The following is an 18,991-nucleotide window of genomic DNA, read 5'->3' on the forward strand; positions in this document are numbered from 1 at the left end:
ACATCATGTGGACGTGATGAACACAGCTCCTCTAGCTGGAAAATGTTTTAATCGTGAGTGAGTGGGCATCATGAGTAGATTATTCTCAAAGTGTCGACAGGAAATAAATTGCTGGAGTTGGTGAAGAAGACATAGGAGGGAAGACGTTAGAGCTTTAGTGTACACAGTTAAAAGGTACAAAAAAATGAAAATGTTACAGATGAGAAAACAAGAAAAAGAAATAAAACGTTACAAAAATAATTTAAAGGGTCTTTGAGATCATTGCTTAAGTAAATAAATAAAAAATAACAAGTTCAGGCTGAATTCAGACCCCAATACTAGAGAAATCACACCTATATAAATGTGTTTTAAAGAGAGATTTAAACAAAAGTAAAACAAAAACAACAGGGATCAAAAACACAGACTTCTCTTCCGGTGTTTCCAAAACCAAGATATTGTCTCAGACAGTTAAGGCCCTTTATATACCACCTTATATAAAGCCTGAACTCAGATTCACGTTTTGTTTTACTTATTTGCCTTTGATACCATTAAAGCAATTTAAAAAATGTCATCTATGTCCTTCAACAAATACAGAAGAATAAACTTGTGACATGAGAGTTGTGTAAGTTTCATTTTGATGAGGTGTGGAGTGTTTTGTCATTTGACGTTGTGTTTAAATGTTAATATCTGTTGTTGTTACTGTACTAACAAGGTAATGAAACAATAAGAATAAAATAGATGATGTGGACGGAACACTTCATTGGCTGCTGCTGAGCTGTCAGTCACTTACAGGCAATGTTTACACTAACATTTATATTCACTTTTTGTTTAAATCTATATTTATTCACTTTTATTCAACCTTAATTTTAAATTGGGAGTACATTGAGGTAGAATTCAGTACAATATAACCGGAGTACAGAAAGGGAAATCATTCCAAGCATCTAAAAAACACAATTAAGAAACAATACAATTTGAATAATGGCCTAAAGAATAAATGCAGCATTCAATGTAAAGCCACTGAATGAACTACATGACAGCTGAGATTAAAAAGTTTGTTAATGCAATGAAGCTTTAGTTCCATGTTGCAGGTGCATGATGTCAAAAACTGGATTTACAGAGCGGTGCAGTTGGCTCCTGCAGAGTAATCCAGTAGTTTGGGTTCACTGAGAGGCAACTTAAAAAAAACTGTATATACTACATCTATATCGATTATTACTGCCCAGTTTTTAACCAGCTGAGGACATAGATGCAGATGTCGGTGAGGATGGGCAGAGCAGGAAGGAACATTTTATTAAATAGGCAGGATTACAGGCTCTACTTCAACCCAAATTTCAAACAGAAAATAAAACATCAGAAAAACTCCACAAGGAAATAACAAAAGACAACAACTGATATAACTTAAGTCGTAAAAGAGTTCTTCTTCTGGGGCTGAATCATGATTAGATTTGTTTTTTATATCCTTAGCTTGTCTTGAGGATTGTTTTTCTTATTAGATTTATTCTTATCTCATGTTCCTTTGTGGTTTTCCTACGTGTTACTTTTGTTTGTGACTCATACTGAATTCATACATATACCTCTGGATTAATAAAGTACTTATCTACCAATTTGGAAATTCTTTTTAAAATAGTTGACTTAGTTGCATCTTAAAAAACACACATTTCAAAATGATTATTTCTGTAGTTGCCTGGAGACATTGTGGTTAAGAGGCGTTCAGTGCAGCAGCAGCGTCGCTGGTTTGATTCCAGCTCTGGATCTTTGTCACATATTATAATATTCTCTCTCCATGTTTATCATGTACATATACAATAAATAACACAGCCTACAAGTGTGTTTACACTTTAAAAATTGACCTATTTGCCTGACAAAATGTTTCCTTTGACAAAACCGACTAATCTGTGGTTGTCAACAGTATTAAAATAAAGTGACTTGTGTGTTGAACAGAGGAAAAAAGAAACTCTGCTTTACTGAAATCATCTTTATTCAACATCACACACTGTCAATAATCAGTGCATCAATAAACTGAACATCATTAAAATCCTGAAGAACATAATATATATTTGAGATTTGGTGATAAGAATGAGAAACACGTTTCTGAAATGACAGCGCTGCTCTTCATACGTGTCATTTGCAGCCAAAAACAACATAAATATATATATATTCTGTATATAATATTAAGACAAACTGAATAACAGCAACATAAACGTTTCAACAGAAGAGGTGATATGCTGTGATCTCTTCACTGAGTTATTGCACTGACGCTCCCCCCCGTGATGGGAAACCTTGATTGTAGTGAGGAGGAGCACGTATTGTGGCAACACAGAGGAAATAATATTAACACTGACGTCAAGGCTGAGACAATTGATGAAACACACACTTGATACAAATAAAGCCATGAGTGCAGAGGTGTTGGCCACACAGGGATAATACTGTTAAACTCACATGCACATGACGTGGAAGCGATAATTCGCTCACATTGTCGTGAAAAAAGGCAAATTCCAGACTCAGACTGGTATTCTTGGACTGGTGGGGAGGTGACACGTCTCCTCCTCCACAGATAAAACACAGTCTGGATAGAAAAACGAGTTGGGTCCATTGAAGAGGAAGTCAGGGGAGTCTCCTCGGACTGGACCGGTCCTCTGGAGGATGGAGGGATGACATAGTGCAAGTGGGAAATATAGAAAAAGAGAGGAAAGAGAGTTTGGCCTCCCCTGCTCCCTCACTTCCGCTGGATCACTCCTCACATCCCACCTGAGAGCACTGATGGGAACCCATCATGGCCCTGGCTCCTCTTCCTGAAACACACAAACAGCTGATGACAGATCGTCTCTTTGGAATAAAAAGCGATTAGAGCTGATTTTAAATTCATATAGAAACAGAACGGTGCACAGGCTGAGGGGAGTTCAACCATCACCATCTCTGCAGCTTTATAGTTTTATAATAGATGAATAACACATGTAATAGTATTAAAAGACCACCACAGAAACATCACACGCATCATGTGAGACGTAGGGATCGCTCACCATTGTCCGGACACCAGGGATGCAGGAGGAACACAACATCCCGTGTGCGCCCATGTTCTTCATCCTCCTTCTTCATCCTCCTCCTGCTCCTCCTCACAGCATGTAGATGATGTAGGAGAGGAAGACGAGGCCCATGATGGCGAAAAACATCAGCATCAAAATGTCCATCATGGTGGAAATGGTGTCAGGCGGTGGAGGTGCGAGGAGGACGAACAGCAGCCGGTGCAGGAGCTTCGGAAGAGATCGGCGGTGTTCGGAGGGAGTCCGGCCGACCCCTCCCCCCTGTGACTCCTCCTGCTCCACAACCGGAAGTGAAAGGAAGGATCTTTTTCCGGTTCGGTTTTACTCCACATTTAGACTCGTGTTTAGACCTTTAGACTCGTGTCTAAAAGGTTCACATTAAAACTGTTTAAATCAAAACCAAATATTTTATTTCAGCAACCAGAATGTGACATTTTGAAGGAGCGAGGTAAACACCCGACATTTCACTAAAGGGCGATTTCCTCCATTTTTTCCACCCAACTTTATTTATAAACTTTCACATTTGCAAACAGTGAACTGCGCAGGATTCATTTAATTTCATTTTTTTGTTTTCTCAGTTTTTTCGGTTTAGCCTTTCTGCAATCTTTTATAGTTGTATTTTGCACGTTTGCTTTGTTTTATCATATTATTTTAATTATTTTATTATACAATTCATTTGTTTTATCCTTTATTTCACCAAGAAGGTCCCACTGAGATACAACATCTGTCCTGTCAGGGAATCCTGGTGAAGATGAGAAGCACTGAAGTTAACATTTCTAAGCAGGCAAAAATATATACACACACACACGCACACAAACCCAAAACACAGCAACAAGAATAAAAATAAATAAATCTAAAAACACATAAGAATCTGTGGCTCGATGTTAAAACAATGACATTATTCTATGTAAATTATTTTAAAAAGTTTTTAAACTAGATGCTTATAATGATGCTATGAGATCATTACCTGGATGGTCTTGTGCGAGTAAAATTATGTAGCTGCAGGAATCAATACTTTTCAAACTGTTGTTTATTCAATGAAATCATCCTGGTTTAGACAAATATTAGGTTTAGCACTTTATGCTGCCAATCTGTTTAGACCTTGAGGAGAACTGTGTCAATGAGGCTCCGTCAGAGGGCAGCTGCTGCAGGCTGCTCCACACCCCGCAGGTTCAAGGATGTTTAGTTTGATTAAATACAAATTTGTCAGGTAGTTTGTGCAACTTAAACAAAAAAGTATAATCGTCTTCCTGCATTAGGACCATATTTTATGGCATCTGTTTGTTAGCAGGATTACACAAGAATCTAGAACGAGTTATTCACCGATGGTCTGAAGGATTTGAAAAGAAAAGGCAGCACAAACAATAGTCTGAGAAAAATGACATTTTATTGAATCTGCAGAATCATAAGTACAATTTGAAGTGCTGTAACAGGGCAACAGGAGATGATATCAGGTCCTTAATTCTGAGGATGTATTCAGTATGAGTTTTGAATACATGTGTATGTCAATATGCATATGATATCTTTATTTTTTTTATTCAAAAAAATAACAAAATTATATCAAAAACAAAAACAATTTAAGATGGAATGCACAAAACTGGTCTGAAGGCTAAACCTGCCATTGTTGATGATATGATTTCAATCTGCAGAGTCTACAGTATATAACCAGTATCATAGAAGCAGAGGATGATTCGTCAGAAGCGCAGGAGCCCACGATGGAGCAGGAAAAAAAGAGGGATCACAGCAGACGGGTGGACAGGATACTAGACAGAAACTGAATGGAAACGGGATATGATATGTCGTTACGGTTCAGTAGATGAGTGCTGCAAGAGCAGAAGAGCGGTATTTGGTGGCAAGAAGTTAACTTCAGACTAATATCCGGGTCAGACCAAAAAAAAAAAACTTGCCCTGCCTCACAGGCTGGGAGAGTGAGAGAGTGAGATCGCTGCCCTCCCAGCCGCACACGCTTGCATCATCCCACGCGCAAACTTGACTTTGCCTTAACAACTCAACCCTGAGCCTCACTTCCAAAACACTTGCTGTCCACTTTTCCATTTCATACAGGCCACACACTGACATCATCCTTCCGCAGGGCTACGGAGGCTACCAGTGTGACCAGCTTTGTTATTTAGTTAAATTTGAGCAAACATCAGCATTAGCCAGGAGCAAGAATCATGTCACTACAAGCAAAAACCTCAAACTGTCCAGTTTACCCAAGAGAAACAACATTGAGCTCTAAAACAGCTTTCTGTTCTAGCATCTGCTTTGCAAGTACGTAAAATCATCCGGGTGTCAATAGGGATTAATGCACAACACAGGCATACATACTATACAGTGTGTCCGTCCATTTAGTTTGGCAACCCACCAACCACCATGAGTTGGAGTAATCATTTTTATCAGCACTGTCACAATTCATCACATTAGAAAGATGCAATTTTTTGAATGAATGTTCAACACCAACTGACAACTTGCACCACACCGGACTTTCTCCACGAGTTTTGAAAATCACATCCCCTCCCCCTCAGCCAATTTCACCAAAATAATATGAACTGCTATTTTCTTTTTTTTTAATCTGCAGGCAAACCACTTCCCCGAGCACCATGACCAGTAAAAACATTTCCCCTAACTTAACTTTATGATCCATATACAATTGTACAATGTCCTCTAGCTACAATAGTGAGAGCCTTGTTTGTTTTAATAAAGCTGAAATATCTCCAGGCCCCTCCCACCCCACCGGAAAGCGCACCGCCCTGATCGCTCCATGTCTGTGACAGTCACAGTGCATCACACGGGAGGATGAATAAGCAAGGAAAAGGGGAGGATGTCTGCACGAGGATGGGCAAACCGCATTATTTACACAACTGAGAGATGTTCACATATCTTTTTATAAGTCTGATAAGGTCCTCACAGAAATACAGTATCTAGAGTGGAGGAAGGATGCAGCTTTTGTGTAACAGCCAGAAACGTGAAGGCTCGACTTTGTGATTTGAGACGACCAAAAACTGGTAAATTTATGGCAGATTATATCGGTCGAATATCAAAAATAGTTGGGGATTCCCCTGCCAGATGGACTTAAGAAAATCTACCTTTATGGATGTTTTAATGACCAGCGTATAAAATAAAATTCTCTTTCATGTGTCTTAAATGCCAGTCTTTAACTTGAGCGTAAATGTGAGCGTATTCGGCCGATTTCTCCAACGAGCTGTGAGCACAAAACTGCAGGTCAGCTCGGTTAATCCCACGGGTGATCAAATGTGCGGGGGTGCACACGTCAAGATAAACTTCTCTGTTTCGATTCATAAATTGGGCTGATGGTTGCATTTATTTAACACACCAATATTCTTTTTGAAAAAAAGCTTCTCACAATAACAAGAAAAGGTAAAAGGAAGAACAGCATGAGAAAAAAAGAAAAAAAAACTTAAGCACAGCCAAGGTTTCACCAGTTTCTGTCGACATTAAATGGAAAAACAGACTGGAATGTTCACTCAGAAAAAAACAGTGGATTAACCTTAAAATAAAAAAATACAGAGAGTTGTGCTTGGCCTTCTGTTTCATAAATGTTTTTCCTTTGATGGTGATTTCATACCAAAACGGGAAAAAAAGACTCAATCTGTTCCCATCTTGTGTTTTTCTTCTGACATTTATCACCATAACTATGTGAGGACTGAAGGTTGCAAGTAACAGGAATAAACACGTATAGACGATAAATGCACAGCCACTGAGGTGATGTATTCAGTTCGGCTGCAGAAGATGGACTGATGACGTCCCCTAACTTTGTCCCTGATCCCTCCCGTAGAACCGTCACGCTCGTGAAAAGGCAACAACAGGAGGTGCTCTTCAGTTAGGCTGCGATTCCAGTTTCACACAGCTACCCACGATGCAAAGCTGAACGCGAAGGTGGCCTCTTTGAGCACACAATGGCAAAATGTGTGTCAATCTATAAATATATTAAAAACCTCTGTGTTAAGACTGATAACCGGCTGATTGGTGCAACAGGGTTAGAGGTTAAGGGAATGTAGAAAAGTCAAAAACATGGAAGAGGATGGCGGTCATCCGTGTGGAGACAGACATCAGCACAGACAGACAGAGGGACAGAAAGAGACAAGCAGACCGATAGAGGGTGTCTGTGGTTGGCAAGCTGAACGGTAAGAGCAGAGAAGGAAAGCAGGGGGAGGGGGGTGGGATGGGTTTGAGTTCTCACATGACAGATTAGGGAACAAGAGTAAAATTAAGAGAAAGCGGCATTAAGATGAGATGGCACTGGGCTTTTCCTTTCTTTCTTTCCCTCCTTTTCTTTACCTACTCCTCCTCCTTTTTTTCTCTCCCTCGTTTACTCTCCCTCTCACTCTCAGATGGCCTCCACGTAGTTGGCAGGCAGCATGCCCTGCTGGCCGGTGCGTTCCACACGCCCGTACATCCAGCCCTCGTCGATCTGATGTACGTCCATGATCACATCTCCGTCCACGAAGGACACCTCATCCTCATCGGCAGCAGCATAGTCGTACACGGCCCTGTATTTTTTCTGTGGACACAGACATGACACAAAGATCAGTCAGTCAGTTCAGTCAGAGGAGCTACAGCAGAAATCATCTATGTTATGTGTGCCTATCACTAAAGTTACAGCAATAAAATGTCTTAACTCTGTTATTGTAACTTTCAGGAAACTATTGCCAACAACATAACCATGTTACTGGTCACATAAACAATCGAATATTATCAATGATTATCTGCATTATTAGTTGATACATGATCGCCTCAAGGGAGGCGATGTTTTAGCCCTTGTTGGTTTGTTTGTTTGTTCGCAGTGTTACACAAAAACTACTAAAGATTTCTAAGAAACTTGGGAGAAAGATGACACATGTAGATACCTCTACATTGGTAGACGTATTAGTCATATCAGGATGTATTGAAGCCCAAGTTAATGTCTTCAAACGTTTTATTTTGTCTTACCACACGCCAGAATCTCAAATTATTCAGTTTTCTGTCAGATAAGTTCAGAAAAACCATCAAATATTTTCATTTGAAAAGATAAAATCTGTGAACTATGGCATTTTTGACAATATACTTGCCAAGTAATTGATAAAAAAAAGGTGTAAACATGATTATCGCAAAATTGAGAAAAATACAACAATATCTTGAGACACTTTTCAGGTTTTGAATATATGAAGTCAAGCATCCTTCAGCAAAGGTCATTGGACAGTGGAAGACCTACCCCAGAACCGGCAGCTGGGCCGGCAGCTGCCTGGCCCACTGATTCAGAAGGAGCATCATAGTTGTTCTGAGATGCTGCAGAGGGCTGGAAAGCTGCTGCTGAAACAGAAAGAAAATAAATGAATAAGCAGGGTACATAATATCTCAGAGATCTGACTCAAACGGGTGATGCCTGGGGATTTAGCCACTGGTGTTACATTTGTGTTCACATATTTTGGGGAGGAGAACCGAGCTTTGATTGCATAAAGCAAATGCCTTCTAAAGCCAAGTGTATTTACTGCTGCTTGCACTGGCTGAGAGGGTGAAGAATTCAAAAACATGGCAAGTCAATACATGCATCCAGTAGCTCTTGATTTCACTGTTACACAACCATGTGAACAAGGTCTTTTTGTGTTGAAGTGCAAATAGGGCAAGTTAAACAAAACAAACCAAGGGTCCACTGGTCAAGGTTTCTCATTTATATTACTTCAAACTTGCTGAGCTTGAGCAAACCATTTTGGCTTGAAAAATTAACAGTTTGTCTGTTAAAGTTCAGATTACACAAGGCTGTAAAACACAGCATTTTGTGTAGCAAAGTGACTATTTACAGGATGAATGCAGACAAGGGCGCAGTGAACAAGTTACGACCAAGATCCCCGAGTGGTGTGACAAGGTGACCAGCCTGGTGAGCTCATATGGCCTGTGGCAGCAATTAAGCCACAAAAAAGGCAAGGATCTCAAAGAAAAATGTAGGTGCAGCACTTGTACTGTTCTGAGAAAACCAAGTGTTAAAGTTCTCCAAAAAATAACTTTTTTTGCCACTTTCAGTAGTGCTATCGATTCATACAGATAGTTTGCTTTAAGTTTGTATTTTTTTTTGATTTTCTTGAACATTTCATAATGTTTCCCTCCCAAGTGTATATTTCAAACACAACATACCCCTATGCTGCTACTGTTGCTGCCTCTGCTCAGTGCTGAATGTGTGTTTTCAAAAGAATTAATAATTACCTGGGCTGTGGCCACTTTGGGGCTGTGGGGCATCTTTTCCCAACTTAGCCTTCTCAAAGTCCTCATGGTACTTAATCTGCAAGGGACAAACAAGAACAGTGTGAGCTCACAGAAGGAGATGGAGTCCATACACCTTCAGACAGACATCAGGGAAACCACAAGGGATGATATTTCCTTGAATTATTTAGTAAGTGCATTAATTTATTGTCATTTATATCACTTTTTGTCCAGCCTTCTTAATCATAAACCAGAATAATTCCTTAAAACATAACAATAAACCAATCAATACAACCAGCACCTGGATAAGCAATATAAATTAAATACAATGATTCAAAAATAAAAACAATGTCAATTTACTTAAGGTCCAGGAAGAATTTTTTGATCTGGATGAGATTTTCTAGCCAATTATTGCCAAAAAAACCGTATAATTTAAATGTAAGACTGCTGCCTGCAGAAAGCTAAATATTTTTTATGTATAATATTGTTAAATATGAACTTTTATAGGACTGTTAAAAACCTGTAGATACCCTGTCAAGAGCTCTAAATCTACAGGTGCAGTTGTTTTTCCAGGAAGCTGTCACAGCATGTAATTAATTTACTATCCACCAGAGGGCTCCCACTTGTTCTACAGCTTTCCTGTTCTTGTGGTTAGGTGGGGCAGCAGAAGCAGCGCGACACTGACAGGAAGTGACATGTCAGCAGTGGCCGGAAGCAGTGTGAGGTCAGAGTAGCATAGCAACCACCGCTGACATATCAAGAAGAACAGGTGAGGTAAAAAAAAAAAAGAAGGGAACCCAATCTTAGCCTGAATGCTCGGTGTGAGAAGGAGCCAGCTGGATTCAAGAGGAAACACTGAGAGGAGGAGGAGGGGAATCATACGACTGCACACACTTAAATCATTTATATTTTAGCTACAGCAAGTGTGAGTGAACATTCTTCTGAAAGCTTTTTGAATCTGTGAGTCATAAGCTCAGTTCATGATCCCCCACCTCCCGAGCCGGTGTGACAAGGGCAGCATTCAGTGTGACAACATGAAACAGGGCCACTCGGAGGAAACCGACCGACTCTATGACTACACTCAATAACCCGCCCCCCCCGCTTACTGCCCAGGCTGATAACAGACTAACTCACAGTGTCTCCGCTCCAGATTTACAACGCTCGATTTTGTCCCCGCTAAATGAGCCCACTGTGCCAGCGGCATTTCCAAGGAGTGTGTTCACAGACTGGACGGGATGACGGAGTGTTAGTGCAAGAACAGTGAAGCGAGTGACTGAGAGAACACAGTGGCTGTTCTGGAGTGCAATATGCTGCGTGAGAGTGTGTGAGGGAGATTCATTTCAAACAGATAATGTGAGTAGCGGTGTTTTCAGAGAAAAACTCCGTAAAATAATAATAGGGTCCGGATTTCTAACATATGAGGAACGGAGCAGGAGATTGTTTGTGTCAGACACAATCACAACAACAGGAGAATGTTCGGAGCTTTGAGGTGAAGGGTGGCACCTGGGTAGATCATGCAGGAGGCAGGACATGAGGCATATATTCGGCTTCGGATATCAAATTTTTTTTTTTAACGTTCTCATCACCAAAAGCTGTTTAATCTCATCGTCTTTTCAAGAGGACATCCTCTTAAGCGTCTTGTACGTGAAAAGCACCTCTTTTCTGTCCTGAGATATTCATATTCTTCTTTTTCCAGTTGTGCGTCTGTCACATGTTCGAAACATCAACCACATGCACACTCACTTTCAGGACATTTTCCTGCTGTATTTAATTGTTTTTACGTGGGGCCTGGCAGTCCGGAGCAACTGACTCGGACATTTGCCTTCTCACATACAGCCCCTCCGGTGAATTTCAGTAGAATATCTGGAGTTCAGTGCATGTCTGAAAGCACGATCTACAGGAAGAGCCCAGAATGCTGCTCTAATAAACTGGAACCTGTTATTTGTTTGTTGGTGTTTGACAAGAGGACAGCGATGGGGACGGGTGACACAACAGACATTCTGCAGAGGGCGCTGGTTGAACTGGTTTGTTTCTGCGTGTCTGGGAAAGAGAGCAAAGGGGGAGGGGGACGTAGCATTCATCTGAAGCGGTTCCATCATGATTGACGGTGAATGATTGCAAGCAGATGTCGTGTTTATCAGGATGACTGATGCGCCCACGATGTGCCCAAATCAATCCTGCCATAACGCACTTGTTATCTTGATGTGGCTTGCCTGTGCGCACCCATAAATACATGTAATATATGTGTGTCTCTCTCCGTCCTGCAGATTTCCTTGATCTCAGTCACGCAAGATCTTTCATCGCATGAACGCTGCAATTACCCATCACCCTCCACACTAATTATACCATTAGCGAGGCCGGCGCGGAGCTGGTTATGTGTAACGTTGTATGTTTTCGTGTCTGTGCGAGGGAGTTTCATGTCAAAATAAAAGGCCTTCCCTGCTGACTTAAGCAGTCTGGGGATGCAAGTTAAGTACTGTTTGCATTTATACATCGCTGTTCTGTATTTACAAAGAAATGGCAAATCAATAACAGGAGCTAAGGGAGAGACGAGGGGAGGGTGGAGGAGAATGGTCCATGCACAAAGTGATTTGAGGTGAATTCCATCAATATAAATGAGGAGTGATGGGAGCAGGAGGCGATTGACATTGACTGGTGTCGGTCGGTGAGTAAGTGGGAGGAAAGATACTCTGAAAAAACCCAGCCAAAAAACAATACCTTAAAAAAATATGATAAAGCTTGAGATTTTCATCTAGTGAATCTCTGGGGCCTGAAATGGAGGTGGTGCATCCAGGACGTCAAAATAAAGGAAAAAAATCCAGCTTTGAAAATAAAGCAAATCTCCTGGAACTCTGCTGGTTTCTATCGGTAGTTTCTTTAAGCGCCTAAAACCACGAAATTTGAGGAAAAAACGCTGGCCCCGTTTTTAGTTTGAGAAAGAGATCTGGGAATGATGACACCGTCACCAGCATTCACTTCCTGATTTGGTTCTTATAAATTCACAAATCGCCGAATGACTGGGGACACCGTTGCAAACATGTTGCCCCTTCTCCACAGGTCAAAAAAAACATGAACACCCTCTTACACCTGGCTTTTGTCTGCAATGGGAATGGATACAACTGGACGGAGGTCATAGTAGTAATACAAGGACAATGTATTTGTAAGGATGAAGTCTAAAAGTCAGCTTGTGATAAGTTGTGATATCAGCAACAAAGAACATGACCCTGTTCAGTGGACTTCATATCGACCAATTAACTTGCTAAGAAAAAATCCTCAATTCATTGTTGCCAAAAGAGATATTTAGAGACTTAGAGGAATTGAATGGACAGGTGAAGTGAGGGGTGATCCTTTTAAGTGCCTGTGTGGCCGACACTTACGTTGCTGATATTATCTTGCGATTTCTTAACTCTCTGGATCTCCGGTGTGTCTGCGACCGAGCTGAAATTTTTTCCTTTATTCTTCTCAAAATCCTCCCTGTAGCGAACCTGTAGACAAAACACAATCATGTTAGAAATTAAGAGAAAGTCAACATACACAAAGTGAATCGCACAGCTATGAACAGTTTTCTACGCGTTTGTGTGGGTCCGCAAGGAAAATCCAACAAATGCAGCTCAAGTTATTATTTATGGAAACCCTGACCTAGATATGTTCAACATACAAAGAGATCTTCTTGCTTAACATGGGAATAATTTCCACTTCCGCCAAGATTATAATATTTGTATCTATAGCTTCTGTATAGTGCAAGTGCTTGAACATGAACTAGCAAATGGAATCTGTCCCGAGTTTTAATGAGCTGTGTGCTGGCCTAATAAAATATTTTTATAGCGGGAGGAAAATGGTTTTAGTGTTGACTTTATTGCAGCTTGACACCATTAGATAACTAATACGAGAACCCGGAAATGTCACCTCCAGTGAAATAGGGTTGGGGTTAGGGTTACATTCTACTAATGTTTTTCCTTGGCAGAGGATTGGCTGAGTAGCCTATGTTTAAATTAAATCTAAAATGCAACTATTATTATTGCATTTCCATTTAACCGAGTGGATTGACAATGTTACTCACTACAAAATAGAAGTTTAATCATAATACAACATTCAAAGACATTTTTTTTAACAACAATCTATGTGGAAATCATAATTCTGGGGGGCCCACAAGAGAACCCCCCGCCAGAACACCCAGCATGTCAAAAAAAAACATGTTTGGCATTTGGTTGCAGGTATTTGGGTAATTATCAGTCAGGCTGATTCATCCGTTGAGCTCCAGTAACTTTAAGCACTGACTGTTAGGTGGGAGTGTCCAAATGTTTCTGCAATTCTGGTATTTCCCCATTTTCAGATTTTCTACAGAAAACCAGAACCAGAAAAAAATCACTTTTTTCCTATGTACCGACTATGACTCCAGAAAGCATTACGTGTGCAAGCAAAGTGAGGTTGGCTATATGTATTCAAATGTTTTAAGGTGACGATTATTTCCTGTTTGCTGGGTGAGTGAAGGCCTTACATACAGGACGTGGCAGCAACCATATATGGTCAGACTGAGAGGTAGTGCTTGGTATGACAAATTGTGTGCGACTTTCTAGCCCTCCCACCCTGTCCTGACCCTAAGGGCAGAAGAGGAAACGTCCAGCCCAGGCAGAGTCAGATAAATATCTGAAGCTACAGGATATCCCCCCCCCCCTCACTGCTGAGTTTCTGCAGGTTTCAACAAGTTAAATTCAAGATGTTTTTAGACCATAATGAATTCAATTTAGTAACCTATGTCAAGTACGACAGATATGAAGGAATATTAAAGTCATGGAGTAGAGAATAACCCTGTAAACACCACTTTATCTCATAACTACAGGCAGAGATCAATCTATTCAGTTATAGATTCCACATTGGTCTATATTGTCCAATTTTCCGGTGTGCGTTTTTCCGGTGGTTTGTAGGAAGTTGTTTGACTGTTGTAGCTTTTCGTTGTAGTTATGGGCAAACTTGAGGCTACAATGCAGGTCTTTTATTTCGTCATGAAGTGTAAGTTCAGGTATTTAGTATTGGATCGGACTAGAATGGCCATGATTTTTGCCGTCTGAAGGTCACTGGTGTCTCCTTATGATGATGTTTTTAAAACAGTGTTTGAAAAAGTTTGCTGTTCCTCACTTTATTATTAACACCAAAACGCAGCCACGCAGCCAGTTTTTTTTCCTTATGATCTGCTCGGCACACGCCATGACATTTCAACAGTGACAAATCACCTAATTCCTCCTCCCCACACCAAATCCTTATTCCCGCCCCCATGGCGACTGCGATGTACACCCGCTCCTCCCATGAAAGGACTCTGCCTGCACAGCCCATTACCAGCACACAAAAGAGTCATCCCTCCATCCTCTCCCACAGTGTCCACATAATGTCTGACACTGCTAAACAGAGTGCTGACCAATCCTCCTCTCGTCTTGTGATGACATGACATGGTTGTGATTCAACCATGGTGTGAGTGTGAGAGATATCCGCTGTCATCCTTGCCATGAAGTCCACTGAGAGATAGATTGAAAACTATAGATGAGCTTCATTCCCTGGGAAATTATACACGGCTCTCAAGCCTGCGCACAAAGATAAGTCATGGAGAAGATTAATGCGGCCTCGACCCATCTTTGTCCTTCAATTGCGCTCCGCTCCCATCAGTCAACGAATTATCCTCCCCCTATTTTTATTTCTCAGACCCTCTCTTTTGTCTTTTTGGATCCATGCAACAGCTTCTTCTCCTCCTCCAATCATGCGTCTGCTTTCTCTTCCCACCCACACTCCCTCCTCTTGCACCACTGCTTTTTCATTCATTCATATTTTACTGCCTCAACAGCAACAGACACAGACATCCCATAGAGCAGCAGCTCTTCCACATGATAATCTGTCTCTCTGCATCTATTTGCATTCCTCTGGCTTTCCTTCCTCTGGGAATTTAACTTTTATCTCTTCCTTTTTTCACCCTGAACTCCTCCCTCTCTCTCTGTCTGTGTTGGTGCCTTCCTGTCTCTTCCTTTTTTTCCTCGCTCATGTGCGCCTCATTGCTCTCCCTCCTCCCAAATTTGCTCTCCCCAGTTTTCTCTCCGTCTCTCCATCTTGTTTGTTTCAGTTTCCCCCGCGAAGTCTTGTAATAAGGTGTGACAAACCTCTACCCTGCTACCATAGCAATAGGTTTCCCGTAGCAACGCAGCAGCAGCTGTGGCAAGGGGTTAGACGGCCAGTCTAACGCAAACACTTTCAACTTCCTTGCAAAGTGCACAGCACAATAATACTATGATAGCACCAATCATCACAGTGCAAGAGGCTTCTGTCATATTATCTTAACAAATACACTAACTACATATGTGCATATGTAAAAGCTGTGTGCCATGTGTTCAGTTTTTATTTTATTCCTAACCGATTAAATTTTGGTGTGATCCGGAACAGGGGGCTCATCCAGAAAATTTTATTTCACTTTATTAAACACTACAAGATTAGACGTTTATTGACATTTTCACAATAACTACTGGATCTTGATGAGGTATGCACTTGACTTAGTGTCATTCTACTTAAATAGACAGATCTCAGCACAAATAGTTAGCAGTTTAACAGTTTTGAAACTAGTTCTTCAAAAACGACTTCATATACTTTCTTTTTTTTTTAAAGTATATTTTACACTTTGTTGATTATTTCAACTAAAAACACAAGAGTTGTTCTAGCGTCTAATCACGTATGACAGAGTGAATATGGTTAGGTTGAATGAAACAAGCTGTTTCACTCAATTTCAATCACAGTTTCCTGTCCACTCAGACCACTGCTCTCACACAAACAGAGCAATGACACTAGATTCACGATCGCATTAATCCTTCCTGTCAAACAGACATCTTTTGTGTATTATAAGCTCATTTTGAGGCAACTGTTTACGATTAACCATTTGTACGATCACCATCTCTGGGTGTTTGGTAGAGAGTTGTTTGGGGGGGGTGCTGTTATAACACACAATCCGTGTAGAAAAACACCATCTGTCGGCAATCCCTTCGTCATTTCCCTCCCCGTATGACCCCCACCCCAATACTCCACAAATCCCCATCTTGGTTACACACACACACACACACAGAATCATATGTAGTGTTTTGACACAGACACTTGGATGACTGATGTGCCTTCTATAATAAGTCCCGCCCACTCCATGAATAACTCTCTCCTCTGCTGCATGACGGTTTAAAGCTTTCCACCATGGATGCTCCCCTGTTCCCCATCTTGTGATTAATGAGGCTGAAAATGGCGGAAGTTGACAGCAGTTTTATTTTTTTTTTATTAAAAGTGTGCAATCATAAATGTATTACGCAGCTGTTTCTGTGGTTGTTTTAGCGATCACACAGACAGACAAGTTCCTACGCTGCAAAGAAACATAGCTCAGATATTATGGCATGAATAAGAGAAGTGAAACCTCACGACAGCCGTCAAAATCGATGACACTCTGTCACTAGTTTTCCAACACATATAATAACATGTTCTACTCACTCTATCTGGGATTTGTTATTCTTTCTATAACTGCAGGAAGCCACAATGGGAGTCTGTCGGTGAGTGTAAATCTCGCAGAATCTCTGTCGGGGCCGTCTTAATAAAGTCAACACATGGCCCAGTTCAGATGGATATTTTGGTCTGATGAGGGTTTTTTTGGTCTCTCAGAATATATTTGGGTCTTTATTTTAGCTTCAGCTGGAGCAGCTTTAGTGATGTTTTCTTGGGGTAACAAATCAGATCAGGATGAGAGTAAAACTGAACATTTGGGAGGATCACTTAATCAATAAAATTGTATTTGTATAGTCCATATTCACAAATCAAAATGTGTCTCATAGAGGGCTTAACAAGATGCGACATCTCCTGTCCTCAACCCTCAATAAGTGTAAGGAAAAATAACAAAAAAAAAAAGGGGAAAAAAACATTTAAGCCTAAACTTGCTAAAAAGATGTACAGCTGCAAAAGATACAGAGAAAGTAGAAGTGCAGTGGTAGAGGCCTCAGTAGCCCTGGGTTTTAAGTCAAAATGGTATAAAAAGCACACAATTTATGGAGCTATAATCCAGGTTGAAACCCCCACAAAAAGGCATATGAATGACAGTCATACACATACTCAACACAGACGGAGGCTGTTGAGTGAAACAAGAAGTTTCTTTTCCAGACAGAAATTGTACTGGTTAAAAAAACACTATTAAATTACAGGTATATATAGCTAATTTTTGGGTCCTAGCATTCTGGAGGATGGAGTCTGTCAATGAACAAAAGCCAAACATAACCAGCCAATCTGATAGAACACAACCAATGCTGTGCACAGATCTACATACATATTTCTCTTCCAACCTCATTTTGAACTGATTCAAACACAGTATATCCTCTTTCACTGGGCTTAAACTCAAGCTTTCTCCTGAGTATATTTAAACTAAAAAGCTCAATATGCTTATATTCAGTGTTAAGGACACTAGTGTTGCATGCTTTCCTGTGTAACAATTATTGTGTTTCATCGAGTCATGTAAGCAAATGTGAAGTGTTGCGAAACTTATCCAAGTCTGTCCTATTTGACAGCTCAATACTGATATACTTTCCAATATAATTTAAGGTGTACTAGTGTTTCAATTGACTGAACCACATATGGCGATGGACCATCCAGCCCTCTCTTCATGTCTCCTTCCTTGTCCATTGGGAATCAATCTCATGCTTGACTTCTCATGTGTGTCTTCAAGTTTGAGTACGCACTTATCTTGAATGTTTAAACTAGGTCTGAATTAGGCTGATAAAGTTATCAGAAAGTTGACTTTGTGGAGGCACTTACTCCAAGATAATTTCTAGGGTTAATTCAAATAAGGTTTTTCAAATTACGCACATTGGTCTATTACCTTGTGTGGAACAAACTGTTTGGGTTAATATCATGTTTGGTTACTGACTTACATGGCTCTGCATCTTTGTCTGCTGCTGGAGGCGGAGGTTCTCTGGAGTGTCCGCCACAGAGGTAAAATTTGTCTTGGGGTAGTGTCTGCAAAATAAACACACAAAACAGTAAAAAATATCAGTACACCATAAACATGCACACAAACATACAAGCAGATACCAGCTTTTACTCAGTGTCCCACTGTGACGATCAAGCCAAGACTCCAAGAAAAAAACAAAACAGAACAGTGTGCAGTCTGTGGCCCCGTAGTGGGGGCATTTGTTATTCAAGGTGGTCCAGAGGTTGAGTTAGAAGCCCCTGTAGACAAAAGGCATGTCAGTACAACACACAATGCTCTGTCAGTGGGAGCCAAGGTAGTCAGAACGAAACGAGGAAGTGCAGGCAGGGGCTGTGTGTGCGGAAAGAGAGCCTTAAGGTTTCAGAGTTTTGGCGGAGAGCCATAGCAGGTGTGGAAAAAATGTTAATGTTAAAAAGCTTACTAAGCACAGGCACACACAAATGTGTGCAAACACTCATGGGAACGTCCCTATAAGGGATAACAGGAAGAGAAACTGCATGCAACAGACACAACAGGGTCAAAGGGACAGTGGGCGAGTGTGAATGATGTCATGGGCAGCCCCCTTAAGCCCAGCATGAAGGCAAGTCTCTTTTCTGAATGGATTCTGGGAAATTTCTTGACAGTCGTGGACCAATAACCACTCGACCTCCCACTGCGCTGTCTGAAACCAACAGCAAACATAAATGTACCCAAGTAAGCTGAGATGCACATCTTCCACGCAGACATGCAGCACACAGTCAGAGCATCATTCCAAAAGCCATTCTTCACACGCGTACTTTATTGATTACCTAAA

The 18,991-nt window shown here is 40.8% G+C and overlaps 1 protein-coding gene and 1 long non-coding RNA gene across 3 annotated transcripts in view; both read right to left on the reverse strand.

Annotated features, from left to right (window-relative positions):
- Positions 1-1,939: 1,939 nt before the first annotated feature.
- LOC133023145 (uncharacterized) lies at positions 1,940-3,760 on the reverse strand. Its single transcript, XR_009683041.1, has 2 exons — positions 3,000-3,760; positions 1,940-2,771 (listed from the first exon to the last, which is right to left on the reverse strand). It is a non-coding gene; the product is annotated as an uncharacterized LOC133023145 (long non-coding RNA).
- Positions 3,761-4,388: 628 nt separating this feature from the next.
- lasp1 (LIM and SH3 protein 1) overlaps positions 4,389-18,991 on the reverse strand; it is a 31,116-nt gene continuing 16,513 nt past the window's right edge. The window contains exons 3-7 of one of the 2 annotated variants that reach the window (XM_061089325.1): positions 18,140-18,224; positions 12,593-12,700; positions 9,219-9,294; positions 8,233-8,327; positions 4,389-7,542 (exon numbers count right to left, since the gene is read on the reverse strand). In XM_061089325.1, coding sequence (XP_060945308.1) covers positions 7,369-7,542; positions 8,233-8,327; positions 9,219-9,294; positions 12,593-12,700; positions 18,140-18,224 — 538 coding nt within the window. In that variant the 3' untranslated portion in view covers positions 4,389-7,368. Of the gene's footprint in view, positions 7,543-8,232; positions 8,331-9,218; positions 9,295-12,592; positions 12,701-18,139; positions 18,225-18,991 lie in introns of both variants that reach the window. The other variant, XM_061089324.1, reaches the window with a different exon arrangement.

The sequence above is a fragment of the Limanda limanda genome, chromosome 17 (assembly GCF_963576545.1).
Source record: "Limanda limanda chromosome 17, fLimLim1.1, whole genome shotgun sequence".
Taxonomy (NCBI): domain Eukaryota; kingdom Metazoa; phylum Chordata; class Actinopteri; order Pleuronectiformes; family Pleuronectidae; genus Limanda; species Limanda limanda.